At 43.4% G+C, this 18684-nt stretch overlaps 1 protein-coding gene across 5 annotated transcripts in view; it reads right to left on the reverse strand.

Annotated features, from left to right (window-relative positions):
• Positions 1 to 7124: 7124 nt before the first annotated feature.
• The window catches only part of LOC138748441 (partitioning defective 6 homolog gamma-like), a 35277-nt gene continuing 23717 nt past the window's right edge, over positions 7125 to 18684 (reverse strand). For all 5 annotated transcript variants that reach the window (XM_069908661.1, XM_069908681.1, XM_069908671.1 and 2 more), the window contains one exon: positions 7125 to 8874. In XM_069908661.1, coding sequence (XP_069764762.1) covers positions 8021 to 8874 — 854 coding nt within the window. In that variant the 3' untranslated portion in view covers positions 7125 to 8020. The remainder of the gene's footprint in view (positions 8875 to 18684) is intronic.

Raw genomic sequence — 18684 nt, forward strand, 5'->3', positions numbered from 1 at the left:
GGAACCGCTCTGCGTTTCCCTGGCGCAGCTGCTGGCCGAACAGTTCCAGCTCATTCATCCCGCAGCGAGCGGCAGCGACTCCGGTGCTTAGGTACCGGATGCCAGAGACAGGCGCAGAGCTCTCGGCGGCGGCCGGGTCCCCGTCCCCGTCCCCTCTCCGCCTACCCAGTCCCGAGGCTGTCACAGCGCAGAGGCAGCGGGAGAGGACGGGTAACAATGACCAGGTTCTCCCCGTCGCGGGAGGATACGAGCAGGAGGCGCTTGGGCTCCCGGTGCATGAGACAGCCTCGGGATGGTCGTTCGAAACACATTAACCATGGGCTCGACGCTGCCTGCGAGCCAGGAGGCAGCAGCAGGAAAGAACCAGAGCTGCCACCATCACCCAAGCGGCTCGGAAAGGTCATCAAGGGCTGCGACAAAGGTCCAGTCTTTGTTCCGAGGTAACCGAATCAGGAAATTATTAGGGAGCATAGACAAGCACCCGGAGGTGGAGGAGGGAGCTGGGAATCCAGGGAAGTATCCACAGATGCTGTCTGGAGATGACCGACACGAGAGCGGCGCGGGATCTCAGAGCCGGAGGCCATGGGACCAGCATTTTGGATCAAGCACAACGCTCGCTACAACCCCCGCAATGGTGGCAGACATGCGCTGATAGGTACCTTATAAGCACCGTCAACGCACATCGCCAGCCAAAGATAAACGGGGAGATCGGCACTGTCCCCAGAATAAAAAAAGACTACTAATAAAACCCGGATCGAGTGGAGGTCACAGTACCTTGTTATTTTGGGGGTCAACCTTTAACCTCCCCACGGAGTACAACATTTTCTTTTCCAGAGAAAGTTCAACCCTCATTAATTTGATCTAATCTAATCTATGATCTGATTTGAGAAAAGAACCATTGCAGAAGTGACCGGATAAAAACCCTCCAAGGTGATAAATTCAAATAAAACGAGGTTTGAGAGTTGTAGGGCCAGGGGGAATATTAATAAAACCTTGCTCGCTCACATTCTATGATACCGTTCGACATTCTTCAGACTCACAACTATCCCACTAACACCGGGGGTTTATAAAGAAAACAGCGAAGAGTTTAATTCGGTGGGCATTTTTGTGCGGTTTGTTTTTAACAGGGGGGGGGGGTCGTTGATGTCAGTGACAACTCTAGGGCGCCTAGTTTTACTTCCCACCAGATGGAGAATCAGCACCAGGCAGCATGGACTCCAGCCTCCGCCTCCAGCAGCTACTCCGCCCATCCAGCTGGTGACTGGAAGGTGGGAAGGGGAGGAGCAAGACTTTTGGGGCCCCTGACCTCACCCTGCCGCGGGAGGCAGCTTTGCACCATTTCACTTCCCGCGTTGTGTGCTCGGCTGTGGATGCTACAATGGTGCAGACATCTGCAGAGGAAGCAACGTTCCCAAAGAGAACACATCAAAAGCAGGAGTTGTCCCTCTGGTCTGAGGCTGCTCCTACATTCAGTAGGCCCTTTTATGCAGTGAAAAAGAAGCCCGACTGTAAAGGCGGAGAATCTCCGCCTTTAAATGGGAAGACTTGCCGCTATGGATGCACTCAGGGCAGGGGCATCCAACGGAGGCCATCAGGGTGGTGGCTTGTCAGGAGGTGGTCAGTGTAGGCTGTTCGAGCCTCGCTGGCCGCTTCAGCATTTGGGGCCGCTCGTCAGCGGCTCAAAACGCAGCTGAGCAATGGCCTACCCATACCCCCCCATGCAGCTGGAACTGCTCTGGGAAACATAGAACAGTTCCAGCTGCGTGGGGGATTATGGGTAGGGTAGACAGCCATTGCTCTGCTGTGTATTTATGACGGGTGGCGCCCCGCCTCCATTGACTCCGGAGGACTCTACGAGGCATCGCTCAATATAAATGGGACACAGGAGCAGTCTTTTAGGGCTGCTCCATAAAAGGTAATTTATGTTTTCCCTCCGCGCTTATAGCCAGCCTCCAGGTGGAGATCACAGCTGATCTGTTCATGGACCCAGCTCCAGCTTTCCTTCATAATCCTATCTTTCTGTATCTTAAATATATTTAATAAGGCAGCTTATTTCCTTGAGCAGAGATTTCCACAGAAAATCAGTCAGGATTTTGAAAATATATGGTATGTATACATTTACTTTTTGAATGATTGAAACATACAAATTAATAGTTTAAAAAATACATACATGGATATTACGTACAGGTATTTCTTAATATTTATATAAACTCTTTGAAACAAAATTCGCATGCAAAAGTAAAAATGTGTGTGTGTAATATTTTTTCATATCTTGTGGCTCTAACATTTGAAGTTAAGCAAGTTTGGCTATCATCTGCCATAAAGGTTAATGTCCAGGCTGAGTCCATAGTGAAGAAGGTGAATGCAAAGAGAGGAATTGAATATAGTAAGTCCCCAGGTTAAGAACATCCAACTTAGGGACAACTCGTACTTATGAATGGACTATGCACAGTTTCAGCAGTTTGTCAGCCTGAGGAAGGAGAATGGCATCCGCCATTTTAAGTTGGATCACATTGCTGTTAACACTGTGCTGAGTGTATAACTTTGCATTTGGCTTAAATTTTCTCTTAGTTACTCCAAAGCGTAAATCCGAGGCAAATGCTGCTGATGCATCAAAGAAAAGGAAAACAATCACATTGAAAATAAAGTGGAAATAATAAAGTGATTGGCAAGAGGTGAAACACCATTGGTCATTGGAAAAGTTATAGGCTACAGTTGGTCAACGATTGGAACAATTTTAAAGGATAAATTGAGAATAATGGAGTATGTAAAAGGCCCTGCCCAAATGAAAGCTACTGTTATTACTAGGCAACGCAGTGGTTTAATTATTGAAATGGAAAGGCTATTGTCACAGTGGTTCTCAACCCTTTCCATTCATATACCACTTTAAGTATTCCCTATGCCATAAGTGCTCTGTGGGATTGCTTAAGGCGGTATGTAGGTGGGAAGAAAAAGTTTGAAAACCACTGTTTTAATCATACCTAATTGATTTGTTTTGTGCACAGTTTCATAACTCCAAAGGAAATGGGCCAATGACCATTTTTCTCAAGCAAAATATTTCAGTAAATTTTTCTCAACCTTCTCTTCCCACTCACATCCCACCTTAAAGCAATCCCTTGCTAATCACAGAACACCGATGGCAGAGGGATTACTTAGTGGGATGTGACTAGAAATAGGTTGAGAACCACTAGCCTAGACAATCAAAATAATCTTGATATGCCCGTTAGCCTGACTTGAGCTCAAAGCCTTTTCAATAATCTAACAGCTGCATGTGCAGCAAGTGCAGGTGATTGTGATGAAGAATTTGTTGTTAGTAGGGGTTGGTTCAATCGTTTCAAAGTGAGGGCAAATTTACATAATATTAAAGTGCAAGGTGAAGCAGCGAGTGCTGATGTAAATGCTGTGAGTGATTTTTCCTGAAATGTTGAAAAAAAAATTATCGAGGAGGAAGGTTATTTGTCAGACCAATCATTTAATATAGACGAAACTAGCTTATTTTGGGAAAAGAATGCCTAAAAGAACCTACATTTTGAAGAAAGAAAAAGAGCACCAGTGCATAACCATATAACCGTTTACAGCACGGAAACAGGCCATGTCGGCCCTTCAAGTCCGTACCGGTTCACTTGAACAACTCCACTAGCTCCTCAGCATCAAAAACTTAAAATTACATAATGTCTGTGTTTCAGTGTTTATTTCATTTATGGTAGCATCAGTGCAGTCTGCTGTTCAACCACTAAGGCATCAAAGGATAGGATAATGTTATTGCTTGGGGGTAACACATCAAGGAATTTCAAGCTTAAGCCTTTGCTTGTGTATTGCTCCCTAAATCTGAGGGCACATCACTGTATCATTAAGACATCTCTTCCTGTTATTTGGAAGGCAAATGAAAAGGTTTGGGTTACAATTGCCATTTTTGAAGGTTAGTTGTTGAACAATTTTGTCCCTGCTGTTGAACGTTATTGCTTGGCCAAAAAAATGCCTTCAAGATTCTCCTTGTGCTTGACGATATATACCTAGACATATAAGCATTTTAGATGGACTTCACCCCAATGTAAAGGTTGTATTTTTAACCCCCAATACCATACCGCTACTTCAGCCAATGGCTCAGGGAACCATTTAGTGCCTCCTTTAAGGGCTATTATTTACTGCAGACCTTTTCATAGGCAGCGGGCTACCCAAGATAATGTGATCATCTTAAGGAAGTTCTGGAGAAATTGTAACATCTATGATGCCTTCAAAAACATTGCTGATTCTTGAGATGAAGTGAAGCAATCAAAAATAAAATGTGTGGAACAAACTGGGCCCACAATTCAATCCTACTTTTCAGGGGGTTACAACTGACAGCATCGCCGAAGCCAGTCAAGCTGTGGTTGATATTGATAATCAACTGCAGTTAGACATCAGTGAAAATGATGTGAAATTACTCCAAAGAACTGACCAAATGGAACTTGACGAGCAGATGATAGCATTTGAGGAAGAAGACTCGGGAACCGAAAAGGTTTTTAACAAAAGAGTTATCTGAAGCCTTTCATTTCATTGAATCAGGAATGGTAAACTTAGAGGAGCAAGATCCTAATACAGAAAGGTTCACCAAAGTTTATCGTGGACTCACCGAGAGCCCAAGCTGGGACAAGGCCATTTATGATGAGAAAAATTAAAGCTCTGTACAAATCTCCCTTGATGCCTACTTCAAGAAATTTACTCCAGTTGTTTTATATGCATTGAAAGATAAAATATAATACTAAGACAAACATTTGACTAACAAACACTAAATAAGAACTGTATGTACCTGTCCCAACTTACCTACAAATTTGAGTTAGGAATGGATCTCATTCGTAACCTGGGGACTGCCTGTACATGAGCAGGGATGTGAGATTGAAGCTTTATAAGGCACTGGCAAGGCCTCATTTGGAGTGCAGGGTACAGTTTTAGGCCCCTGATTTAAGAAAGGATGTGCTGGCATTGTAGAGGGTTCAGAGAAAATTCTCAAGAATGATTCCTGGAATGAAAGCATATGAGGAAAGTTTGATGGCTCTTGTACTGTTCTCCTTGGAGTTCAGAAGAATGAGGGGGGTCCTTATAGAAGCATTTCAACTTGAAAGGCCTGGACAGACTAGATGTGGCAACGTGTTTCCCATGGTACTGGAGTCTAGAAGAGGTACACTTAAGGATTGAAGGCTGCCCATTTAAAATGGAGGAATGTCTTTAACCAGAGGGTGGCAAACCTCTGAAATTTGCTACCTTGACTTACTTACACTCGATCGGGCAATGACCGATCGCAAACATGTCTGAAGTCACCATGTAAAATATAGAGGTTTAGGTAAATATGTATGTGTCATGGTATCTTTTGTTGTACAGTGTATTTCACCTATAATTGACTTATGCCCAAATCTATTTGCATCCCCACATCCAGAATGTAACACAGACACAAGTAGATGCATGGCTGTACTGTATTCAGAATGGTATTAGTTTTGTTTTCCCTACGTCGTTGGGGAAATGCCAGTATTGTAACTGTATTGGGATGGCTTGGCTAGGTTATGGAACACTTCAATATCACAGATAGGCTCCAATTCTGCTCCCACTGCCGTGGCTATATCTGGAGCTCTTGTCATTTTTTGCTATTGCCGATTGACTGAAATCTGACTTCTGTAATTGTGGAGATAATCAGGAAGAATACGAGACAAATCATTCACTCAGCACTTCTGGCTAGGTTTGAAGTTAGGAAGATAACTGAGTTTTTGCTCTCCCAGATCTGACTGATTCTCCTACATTCATGAACAGATGTGACAGAATTGCAAGCTATGATCTGACTTGATAGTAAGATCATCTACTGCATGCTGGTATGCTTTCCATACATACTGTAGTCCTGGTGGTTAGGACCTCATTTTTAAATATAGAGTATGTAAACTTAAAATAAACACACATTCTTCCTCAATAAACCAACCCCTGGCTTGGTTATAATGATTAAACTGAAAGAATATACCAGGACATGGGGTAAAGAAAGAGGTAGATACAAAAGGTCCTCACTTAACATTGTTGATATATTGTAAAGTGCTACTTTGAGAGAAACAGAGTTGAACTAAACTGTTATTCAAGGACTTGCTGAACAAGAAACTTCAAATATTTTACATCAGTAGATATAGAGGGGGCCCCATGCTGTTGTTCAGTGGAGCATAGTAGACATCTGATCATTATTTATTCACAGATCTCATCACCACCTCATTGGGTGGCACGTTTAACGCAATGCTATTACAGCGCCAGTTCAAATCCAAGACCCAAGTTAAAAGCCAGCACTGTCTCAGGAGTTTCTAAATTCTCTTAGATTTCCTCCAGGTGTTCTAATTTCCTCCTAATTCCCAAAGACATGAGGTTAGAAGGTCAATTGGTCACATGGGTGTATTTAAGAGCTCAATTACTGTGTTGTATCTCCAAAATAAAAAATTATCTAATCAGGGCCATGCTGGTTACAATGCTAATCTGCAGAATTTCTATTCACCGGTGCCAAGATTCAAGTACTTTCAAGCAAAAAGCTATTTTGGAATGTTGAGGTCATGAAAGACAACAAATCTTTCCACATTAATGTACAAAGAATCCCATTCCAGAAATTACACCTCTTTATGCATAATTGTTTTTTTCCACCCACAGAGTGAAATGCACTATCAAAAGAGTGGTTCAGTCATTACTGTTCAATTACTGCATACAATTGCCTAGATGACAACCTGAATTGCTTAGACCTCACTCTGGAAAAAGTGCTGGGAGACAGGATGTGTATGGATAGGTGCACATTGGGTTGTCATGAATAAATTGGGCTTAATTGTCTGTATCCAATTCTACAAATCTAATCTCCAAATTTTGAAACAAAACAGAATAGGCAGAGTTTTATGTTGCATCTAGGGAAATCTACCATGTTATTGGGAATTATCCACTAAATATGAAAATACAAGCACTTGCCACCACATTATTGCGGAACAAAAATTATTTGTCAGCCACTCTATTTTTACACCCTCATTGAAGAACCAAGTAATATTAAAGCACTGAAAATTACTCCCCAAGGCATTAAAAGGAAATAAAGTTAACTTGAATAAAGCATTTGATTATAAAAATTTTCTAGAACAAGACAGTACTGGTTTCCATATGTTGTATTAGTGGGTAAACAGTTGGATTGTAAACCATTGCAGATACAAAAATAAACCCCTGCCCCCAAATATATAAGAGTATGTTTTACATATAAAACTTGAAATATATACACAATACCACAAAATGATTTAGAGCTGTTTTAAAAGACTCTGGTGACATCACAATTTGGTCAAGCCATGCTTTGGTGTTTCACCTCACCCAGAGCTCCGAGAACTTCATTCTTTGGTCCATTATCTAGATTACTAACTATTACTATCTCCTATTTGCTGACAACTATTACTTTCAATTCCAAAGAGTTTTTCTACATACATATTGTAGATGCACTGAACATTTGCAGACAAATCACCAAACTTAATCAACATTTAATCCTACATGACTCTGATTTGGGCACTTTTATGTTGTAAAAATTTAGCTGCAAAAGGATAATTCCAAATGTTATTCCAGATCACTGGCTCAAATTATTTTAATGACTTCCAGCTTGTACTTCTGTATGGATTAACAGCTGTAAAGCTTTTCACCATCTTTAAAGAATCAAGGTTATGTACAGTTATTGCAACAAACATCTGCTCGTAGCCAGCAAGTGGTGCTATACATCACTATCATTTCTGTCCATAGGATAGCTCCATCATTTTTTAAATAATTTGGTATTCTGCTTTTTTTTTGGTATGGATTAAAAACTTCACTGATTTAGAATAGTTCATGATTTTGTCAACTATTTACCAATTATTTTCCTTTAAACATTAAAGTCAATTCATAGAAAAACAAAACAATGAATTCCAGTAAAAATATAAAACATTCCCAAAAACGCCCATCATTAAAACAATGAAATGAAAATGACTTCATTATTCTCTGCCAGCACTCTATATTAATTTGAATCAAAATTTCAAAGTGTTATGACTGTTCCATCCTCTTCAATGCCTCCTCTACTGAGAGCTAGACTGTGCCGTGCCTCAGCTTTAATTGCAGTCAGTGTTTTAAATATATTTCCTTTGCTTTCTTTAATGGAATCATTGAATGTTAGTTCCTTCTGTATTTTCTGATAAAGATTACCATTGTTTGTTCGAGAAGTAGTGAAGGATGAGGACAACGATTTAAACGGAATGCTTTGTGGATCTTCAGTTCCATCAATAATAATGTCAGCTTCCTCATCACTTTCATCTTCAGGATTATAGTTTTGCATCACATGGGCAGAAGATATACTATGATGACTGTTTGTACTGTCATTTGAATGGCCAGAACTGCCAGACATACGGCTGCTCCGAATGACATTGTTCCTCTGGTTGACTGGTTTTACCGTGATGATGAGGTTGTGACTATTAGCGATCATCATATCTGTAACTTGATCAAGAGTTTTTCCCATCACCTCAATCCCATTTACTTCCAGAACTTCATCATTAACAGCAAGGAGTCCTGTACTTTCAGCTAAACCGCCAGGTACCAGCCTGGAGATGAAGATACCTGGAACTTTTTCTAACCCATGCGCAGTCACTCTCACACTAGTGCCATCTCGAATGTAGAACCCCAAAGGTTTCTCGCATCCATGTTTGTACAATCGTACCCTCCTGTGAGTTTCAGGCAGAATATCCACATCAATAATGGAAGAAACAGGTCTGAAGTCTTGAGGAATGCTAATACTGAGGTGAACACGTTTTCGTAGTGTATCAGTTCGGAGACCTCCCAAAGGTTTCTTCTTTCTTGTCAATGAGTCAGTGCCAAAGAGATCGTAGTCAACCTCTTCTGAAAAAGTCAAAAGTAAAGGAATTTTGCTGAAAAGGTTCATTTTTAAAATGATAATTCACGTTGAAAACATAAAATTAAAAGTCTGAACTTCTGAAATGATTCTGAAATGGGGAGACATTTTTAATTCACAAACCTGCTATTTAAGATACTTTAAACACATTTCAAATCAAACTACTTGCTATATGAACATTTTAAAAGTAATAATATTCAATTAAAAATCAATTAGAATTCTCAATCATACAAGGAAAGCACTTGCAAAAATATGTGGCAAGAACAATTAAGTAGAAAACAATTTTATGCTTCGTAGCCAAATTATACAATTGCAGCAGCCCGCGCACAGAGACGCAAACCGGCCCCCACAGTGGCTGACCATGCAGACCTGAGGGTGACACCCCAAGTGACCTCCACATGGCGAGAAGATGGGGAACTCTGGCGGGGATGCCGGCCAACTCTCAGTCAGCACTCCAATGACGTGGGGCCCTGATGTCAGTGCCAGGGGCCCATTTAAGTCGATCTGCCAGTGCAATAAAGCAGTCTTCAATTTTGACTCCTTAAATATGTCTTCCTTCCACACTCGTTGTAGCGTGTACGCCTCATTGGTGACCCCTGACGGGTCCAATTGCCAGTTGGACCCGAAGATGACCGATCAAGCAGAGCCAGCGTCCATCCACGCTTTCTCCCTCAGGCTTCTGACGTTCTGGGTGTCGCAGCCCCAGTATGGTTTGAGCAGGCCAAGGCTCAGTTCCAGCTTCGCTGCATCACCACCGCTGACACCCGCTACTTCTATGTCGTGAGTGCCCTCGATCAGGACACAGCAGCAAGGGTCATAGATTTCCTACGGCAGCCTCCAGAGCAAGGCAAATATGTGACCCTTGAAGAACTACTAATCCGCACTTTCGGTCTTTCCCGGAATAAGCATGCCGCCTAATTGCTGCATATGGACGGATTGGGGGACAAGTCCCTGTCTAGCCTAATGAGCGAGATGCTCGCATTAACTGAGGTCCACGCCTGCTCTTCAAGCAGATCTTCCTGGAGCAGCTGTCCAAGGATATATAGCTCTTGCTCACGGACAAGGACTTCAGACACCAGTACCATCATAGACCACATCAGCAAGCCCCACAAACAGCTCCCAGCGAGATCAAGGCCAGAGGAGGGGGCAAATGAACACCCAAGCACAGCTATGCTACTACCATCAGCGATGGGGTGCAGAGGCCCATTGATGCCACCCACCCTGGGGGTTTTCGGCAAACACCCTGACCACCCGTCATTGATGGCTGCGGCGGTGGGCCTACCTGATAGCCTCCTCCAAGTCTGGGACTCACTGTTGGGCAGGCATTTCCTGGTCAACAAGGACACCAAGATAAGTGTTCTACCTCCTGCAAGCCTCGATACCTGCAGCGGCAAGCAGGACCCAATGCTGAGGGCAGTCAACAGCTCCTGCATTCTTACTTTCAGGATCCATACCATCCCCCTTTGTTTTGGCAACAGCCACTTTACATATACCTTTACCCTCGCGGCAGTGGCGCAACTGCTCCTGGGGGCCGACTTCTCTTGGGCCCACAGCTTGCTGGTCGACCTCAAGGATCTGGCTTGGTGCACACCAGATCCTTTTAGACTCTGCCTCTGGGGGAAGCCAAGCAACCTTCTCCCCACCTGAACTCTATCACACTCTCGGACAATGAACTTGCCCACATCCTGGCGGAGTTCCCCTCAATAGTGGCACCACAGTTCTCCATGGCTGAGCCAAAGCATAGGATAAGGCACCACATACTGACCAACAAACCCCCCCCCCCCCACCCCAACCAGCTCCATGCCAGGACACACCAACTCCCTCCAGAAAAACTTAGCCTGGCGAAAGAGGAGTTCAAAAAATGGAGAAGCATGCGATTGTGCAACGCTCCGACAGTCCCTGGGCCTGCCCCTCCACATGGTGCCCAAATAGCAGGGGATTGGACACCATGCACGGACTACCGCCCCCTCAACGAGGCTACCACACCTGACAGATATCCCATGCCCCATATCTAACACTTTGCCACCATTCTGCATGGGGTAAGGGTCTTCTCCAAGGTGGACCTCATCTGGGGGTACCAACAAATCCCAGTTCACCCCAGGACATCCCCAAGACTGCAATCATAAACCTCTTTGGTTTATTTGAATTTCTCCGCATGCCCTTTGGTCTAAAGAATGTGGCAAAAACTTTCCAGAGGCTGATGAACACAGTGGGCAGGAACATCCTATTTGCGTTCATCTATTTCAATATCCTCATCGCCAGCCGCAAAAATCATGCCACCCTCCTGAGGCAGCCATGCACCCAGTTGAGTTCAGGCTGACCATCAACCCCGCTAAGTGTCAGTTCAGCCTGGACACCATCAACTTCCTGAAGCACAGGATTAACAGGTATGGGGCCACACCCCTCCCTGAGAAGGTTGGGGCAGTCCGGCATTTTGCTAAGCCACACATGGTAAAAGGACTGCAGGAATTCGCTGGTATAATAAAACTTTTACCACAAGTTCATACTGGCATGTGCCCCCTCTTTGTGCTAATGACCAGCAAGGCAAAAGATACTGTTTTGGATGAGGAATCCTCCAAGGTGTTCCAGTGTGCTAAAGATGCACTGGCCAATGCCACCCTCCTGGTCCACCTGAGTCCGGGGACACCTACCGTGTTAACTGTCGACACCTCTAGCACAGCAATAGGGGGCATGCTAGAATAACTAATTGTGGGCCAGTGGCAACCCCTGGCCTTTTTCAGCAAGCACCTCCACTACCCAGAACTCAAATACAGCGCTTTCGACCAGGAGCCGTTAGCGCTGCACCTGACGGTAGGACATTTTTGTTATTTTTTGGAAGGTCGCCAATTCAAGGTGTTCACTGACCACAAGCCACTGACTTTCACTTTCCATAAGGTATCGGACCCGTGGTCGGCCTGACAGCAGAAACACTTGTCCTACGTGTCCAAATTTACCATGGACTTTCAACATATCGCAGGGAAAAACAACATGATGGTTGAAGCTGTGTCACACCCTGCTATCGAGTCCATACATGCCCTGTCGCAAGGGGTCGATTACATGGCCCTCACCAAAACACAGCAACATGACCGAGATCCCCGCTTACAGGACAGCCGTCTCTGGTCTCAGGGTGGAGGACGTCCCAGTTGGCCCAGGTAATCTGATACTGTTGTGTGATGTTTCTATCGGCAGCACTCGCCCCATCATCCCAGCTGCATGGAGACGCCAGCTTTTCGAGGCTATCTACAACCTGGCGCACTCCACTATCCATGCCACGGTCAGAATGGTGGCCAACAGGTTTGTCTGGCATGGCCTCTGTAAACAGGTCAACCATGGGCCAAGACCTGCATGAACTGTCAGTCCTCCAAAGTGCAGATTTACACCAGAGTGCCCACGCAAACTTTTGAGCCGATGCAGTGCAGGTTCAGCCACATGCACATTGACTTAGTGGGGCTGTTACCAGTTTCCCGTGGAGCAAGCTGCCTCTTGACCATGGTGGACCGCTCCACGAGGTGGCTGGAGGCGGTCCTGTTGGCTGATACCACCACAGAAATCTGCACCAGGGCACTCATTGACACATGGGTGTCCCAATTCGAGGTCCTGGAGCATCTCACTTCTGATTAAGGGGGGGGGGGGGAAACGGCAGCACAATTCACCTCTGGACTCTGGACAGTGAAAGCTAACTTTCTGGGGACACAGCTCCATCATACCACAGTGAATAACCCACAGGGCAACGGGTTGGTAGAGCACTTCCACAGGCACCTCAAGGCAACCTTGATAGCCCAGCTCAAGGTCCCAACTGGGTGGACAAAGTGCCTTGGGTCCTGCTGGGAATACATACTGTGCTAAAGGAAGAATTCAATGCCTCGGCAGCGGAGATGGTCTACTGCACACTTTTAATCATCCCTCGGGAGTTCCTGGCCCCTGATAAACACCTGGTAGACCCCACAGCAACCCTCAAGAGCCTGTGGCGGAAACTGGGGTCCCTGGTACTGCGGCAACCCCCACTGCAAGGCCAGCCCAAGCAAAGCATCCCAAATGACCTAAGGACTTGCTGGTACATTTTCGTGAGGAGTGCACACAAACCACCATTACAACGACCCTACGAGGGGCCATACAAGGTCATTAGAGAATTGGCTCCACCTTCGTCCTCGACAGTAAGGAAGAAATCTTTACCGTTGACTGCCTGAAACCAGCATATCTGGATTATGATGAGTCTGTCTCCAATCCACTCCCAAGACTCAGGGGCAGGTCACCGAAGGCTACGGACAATGGCCTTGGCGGGGCGGGGGCAAGGTAAAATGCTATAACAGGAATGAGTCCTTATTCCTGCTCTGATCTTTTTACACAGAATGCATTCCAAGAAATTGGGAATAAAAAAAAATTGTCTCTGCTCCTGTAGGTGCTTTGGAATTTGTATTACTAACTATCATTTAGCTCAAAATGTCAATTTGCTTCCTGTCAACAGGTTTATGGGCTTGAATTTATAATGAGTATTGAAATTTGTGCACTCCTGAGTGAGGATTTATTTTCTGAGATACCATTTATTGCCCAAGATGTTAAAACAAGTTTCATGTCTTCATTGGTGGTGTATGTAAAATATATTGACAACCCTTTGAGTAAAAAGAATGCATTTTCTTATTACATTGGTCAACCTCACATCTTAACTTTAAGCCAGGATTAAAGCTGAAACGAGATAATGGTTAAGTGAAAATTGGTATTCAAAAGCAAGTTCTCCTTTGAGATTAGTTAAAAAACATTTTCTCAAGTTGAATGTACTTTAGGTTTCATAGTAAGCTACATTTCATTTGGACTTCAGGATACTGGGAAATGAGGAAGATTCAGACAAACGTGATTGTTCTTGTGAGCTGATGCTGGCCTGTTGCAAGTACACAGAAATATCAATAAGAGTTGCTGATTGTAGTTCATTAACTTTCAAGACTTTAATTTTATACTTCAAATAATAACATGAGATGGAAGATACTTTGATGATAAACCACAAATTACCCCTCACAACACATACTTAAAATATGCAGTTCAAGAAAAGTATTTAAAAAATTAGTCACTGGAGTATTTCAAATTCAAATCTTAACATGCCAATAGCTGTATTTTATCGCATATTCTTCTCCAATAAACAGTAGTTGCAATCTTTGCAGTTCAGATCTAAACTTGCAAGTGTGCTTCATGTTGTTACTCGTTTTTGGCATAAAAAGATCACATCCTTTACATCCCTTCCAGCAACTAATCCAATGCAAAGATGGCAAATACACAAAGAACCATGGAATCCACATGACAAAGGTAAAGATTCCACACATATGGAATCAAGATGAACAGAATCATTAATTTAAGCAATTGTTGCAGTCTCACTAGACAGTGAGCGAAAAAAAAAGTGGAACCAACTGACTTTAATAGAACTCTCGCATGCGCTTAAATCCCTCGGAACCCGAGGACACTTGCGACTCCCATAACCTTTATGACAAGCTTGCCTTGAACCTGGAGCTGAGTCAGATCTGCCGCAGACTTGCCTGCGACTGTGATCCGGTTCGCCTGTTGCGTGGGTGAGCCACCACATGGCCAATATATATTAATCAAGTTCCAAATAAACAATATTTCAAAAGTCATATGAAAAATATTTCAAAACATGTGGGACAGGTAGGTTGGATGGGGGCAGGGCAATGAGTTTTTTTTTCCCCTAGATACAGTCAAAGTCTAAAAATCTAGATGCCAGAGATCCGGAACTGCAAGCATATGTAGCCAACTGCTACAAAGAAAAGCACACTTGCAGTGTGGGAGGTTAAGCTCTGAGATTTATTGAGGCTGGAAAGGCTCCTTTTAGACAGTTAGAGTTCCTGCTGTTTCTTTGATTGGCTGACATCAGCTGCATGAATAACAAAAGCGGGCGGGAACATTCTTGCATGTGAATACCCTTCTTCCCCAGCCTGTTATTGATCTGCTAGCTGGGCAGCTTAGCCAATGCCATTTTAGGGCTGCTGGCCTTGTACTGCTCCAGCTTTCAACTGCGCTGGTTTGCTGTGTTAAGGAACGTGTTACAGTGTGTTATGCTGCCGTTTACTACCGTGTGCGTCACGTGATGTGCCGGCTCGATCTCCGTGGTGGCGGGCCGCCACACATGCTGTATTTGCTAATGAATAAACTATCCGAATTTACCTGTTCATCTCTTTATTGATCCTTAAATTTGAATTTTAAAAGTACTGCCCGAAAATCCAGACCGACCCAATCCACGCACACAATTAAATCAATGACTAAACTCACCAGAACAACAGTGAAATCTTCAGAACATTCTTTGTTTAGAATAGTATAAACAACTAGGACCATAGTTACTTAAATTGCCCATCAGTGCTCATTGATAAGACTGGCATTTTGCAAAAGTGTGCATGACCTTTACCTTTTCCAGTTGACATATCAAACAACCCTTTGCTAAGGATTTTACATGCTAAATTATTTTGATGATGGTTTTAATCAACTTCAAAAAGATTTTGCCACATTTTCTTGGTCACTCCAGATTCTGAGAGCATTGTTTCTTGAAATTCTGAGGATGTGAGGTATCACAATTAGCACTGAGATTTAGTGCAGCACCAGTGACCCACAGCTGTCTCCAATGAGCTTGTACATTTGCCGTTGTCTGTGTGGGTTTCCTCTGAGTGCTCTAGTTTCCTCCTATGTTTCAAAGATGTGAAGTGTTTGCACATGTCAAATAATTGGTCAAATGGGTGTATTTGACCATGGGCGGAAGTGCCAGTTACCATGCTGCATCTCTAAAATAAAAATTTCAACCAGCTCAGCAGGAGGAAAGGAATACAATAAACTCATTTACATATCCAGAATGTTCATTTTGTCAAGAGTTCGGCTCTGAAACGTTAACTATTCCTGGTTTCCCACTGATGCTCAACCTGCCGCAACGTCCAGCAAATGATTTGTTTGTCCAGATTCCATCATTTGCAGTTTCCTACGACTTCATTTATAGGATTATTTCTTCAACAGTGCTTAAGCTCAGAAAGCAATGATTTAAGGGAACACATCACACAATAGAATGATTTGAAAATGTACTAGCCTTCTACCCTCACTATAGCAAATTCTTGGCATTTAACTACACAGACTACAGATGTTTAAATGAAGGCTCATTAGAACAAAACTAGAATTTAAGCCTGGTTTATTTGCAAAAAGTTCACTTTAAGATACTTGTAAAATCAAAGATTTATTCATGAGATGTTGAGGCTTTAGCATCATGGTTCCTCAATTCCCTCAATCTCTAAAATAGTTCCAATTCCCAATGAAGAAACCTAAAGTCTCTTTGCAGACACAAATAGTAAGTGAATTTCATGAATATCCGCATAGGCTTCTATAGTCTGAAAATGAACAGATTATGAGATGCTGTCCAAAAAGAACTGCCTTTATGATGGAGTCCTTGAAAGCCTCAAATGTAATGTAGCAGCAATGCTTAGGTTAACAGGACCAGGAATATGGAGATTATGGGGTGGATGAAAGAATTGGCTCATGGTAACTTAATTAATACTCATTGTTAGTGCATTTGCAGCAAGAATTTCAGTGCCAGTATTTGTATGAATGACAAACTAATAATTATCATCAAAAGTCATCAATTTTCATCTTGGGAAGGATGATGTGAACATTTTTATGGTCTCTTTCTTAGATAAAGACTGGGGATGTTGCCAAGATGTTATGGGCTTGTTGCCTTCACGAAACAGGGGTTCATAACAAGGCCATGCTTCAAACATTTTGTCAAAAGTTTTTAAAAATTGGTGGCACAGCCAGAGCTGCTGTAATAGCAGTGCTGCCACTGGTGTGGTCCTTGGAGTGTGAGGAGCGGATACACAGCCCTGCTTCGCAGGGTCCGACAGCTCGGTCCTAATGCAGCTTCATACAAGTTTTAAACTGCCTGTTAAAGGAGCCAATGGTGTTTTTAATTAAAATACTTCAACCATGGGATCTGGGCGAAGATGATGGAGCCTGTGCTTAGCAGTGTAGTACGAAGGGTTGCAGACTCTGGAAAAGCAGTGGACCAGCACAGGGCACCAGAAATGGTCAGAACACCCCACATTGAGGAGAAGCATAGATGACCATACAGGACAGTGACCACAGCAGTGGACCAGTATGGGGCTCAGAAGCTGAAGAACCCACATAGGATGCAGGCAGTTGGTGACGTGGTTGAAGGATTCACAGAGCTGTGAGTTGTTGATGACTTGCGGTCAAAGACCCACACAGGGTGCAGGCTACTGGAGATTGGCTCATGAAAACCAGGTATTAGAAAAGGGATTTGAGAGTGTGCTGAGGGCACGAAAGCTTCCTGATTATGTCAGAGGATTGGATCTGGAGCTCAGGTTGTCGATAGTTTGAACTGGAGTCTCTGCAGTTGGAGAGTTGGAAGCGAATCCACGGATACTCAATGTCTCTGACGGGTCTCTCTTTTGCTTCTTTCTCATATTGTTTGGGGTGCCGGCAAGGCTCATGACAAACAAAAGATGAAGTACATCATGTATATTACATTTTTAATGTATTATTATGTGACAAAGGAATCTTTAAACTGATGAAAATAATCATCCCTACTATTCCCTGCTTGAAGTTTGTGTCCCTTCCAATCCTGGCGTTGAAGTCACTAAGACTTCCCTTTGGGATGCAGACCATCTTTTCCCCAAAGATGTAATCATCCTTGACATCACATGAAGCTTCCAGGGTTGGGACAAAAGCATTAATGACCATAACCATTTGGATCCCTGAAAGAGTGAACCAAATGGGCACAAACATTTGCAAAATCCACAAGGTGCACAGCTAAGATAATTGATGGTCATTCTTATTGAAGTTAGCTCCTTGAAGATGGTGTTCTCTTCCTGTTTTCTGCTACAGTTTGTATTGACTGTTGTTCTTTAAACTGGCCACCACTTGCCCGATGTGTCTCACTCAATAAGACAGTATTAGTGATATGAAATCAACAGACTTCCTGAACTATAATAGCAGTGTTTAGGTCTTTTCCGTTGCAATTATCCAAGTCGGAACATGCATGTTTCACCAAACATGCGTATGCTTGCTTGCAGGCATATGCATACACATGTGGGCTCAGGCAAATGACCCCTTACCCATTGCCATAAATGCAAGGCCTTCCTGGATTGCAAACAAACAGCTCTAATAGATACCTAAAAGCAAAGGTCAAGCAGCTATAACATGCAGAACTGTACGTTGCTCTAAATCAGTGATTTTTCAAAATGCCCCCCCAAATTCACATTCCACCTTAAGCAATCCCTATGCCATAAGTGCTCTGTAATTGGCAAGGGATTGCTTAAGATGGTATGTGAGTGAAAAAGGAAGGTTGAGAAGCTCTGCACTGACCCAATTGTTGCCAAAATATTTTGCTAGAGAAAATTTGTCATTGGCCTATTTCCTTTGGAGTTATTAAACCGTGCACATAACGAGTCAACTAGATACAATTAAAACAGTGGTTTTCCAAACCTCTCACATACCACTTTAAGCAATCCCTTACTAATCACAGAGCACTTATGACATAGGGGTTGTTTAAGGTGGAATGTGAGTTTTGTTGGGGTGGCGGGGAGGGAACAGTTTGAAAACCACTGCCCTAAATGCTGTCCAAAGGCCCCATTCCAATGAAAGCAAAGAATACTCATTATGAACAGAAAAGTAGTCAATACCTGCTGAAAGCAATACTGGGAATATTGACACGTGTACTCTTAACTCCATTCCACAGCCACCTATTCAAACAAGCCAGGCTGGATTCTATTCCACAACTGACAAGGCCTCATAAGCAAAATATT

The sequence above is a fragment of the Narcine bancroftii genome, chromosome 1 (assembly GCF_036971445.1).
Source record: "Narcine bancroftii isolate sNarBan1 chromosome 1, sNarBan1.hap1, whole genome shotgun sequence".
Lineage (NCBI taxonomy): Eukaryota > Metazoa > Chordata > Chondrichthyes > Torpediniformes > Narcinidae > Narcine > Narcine bancroftii.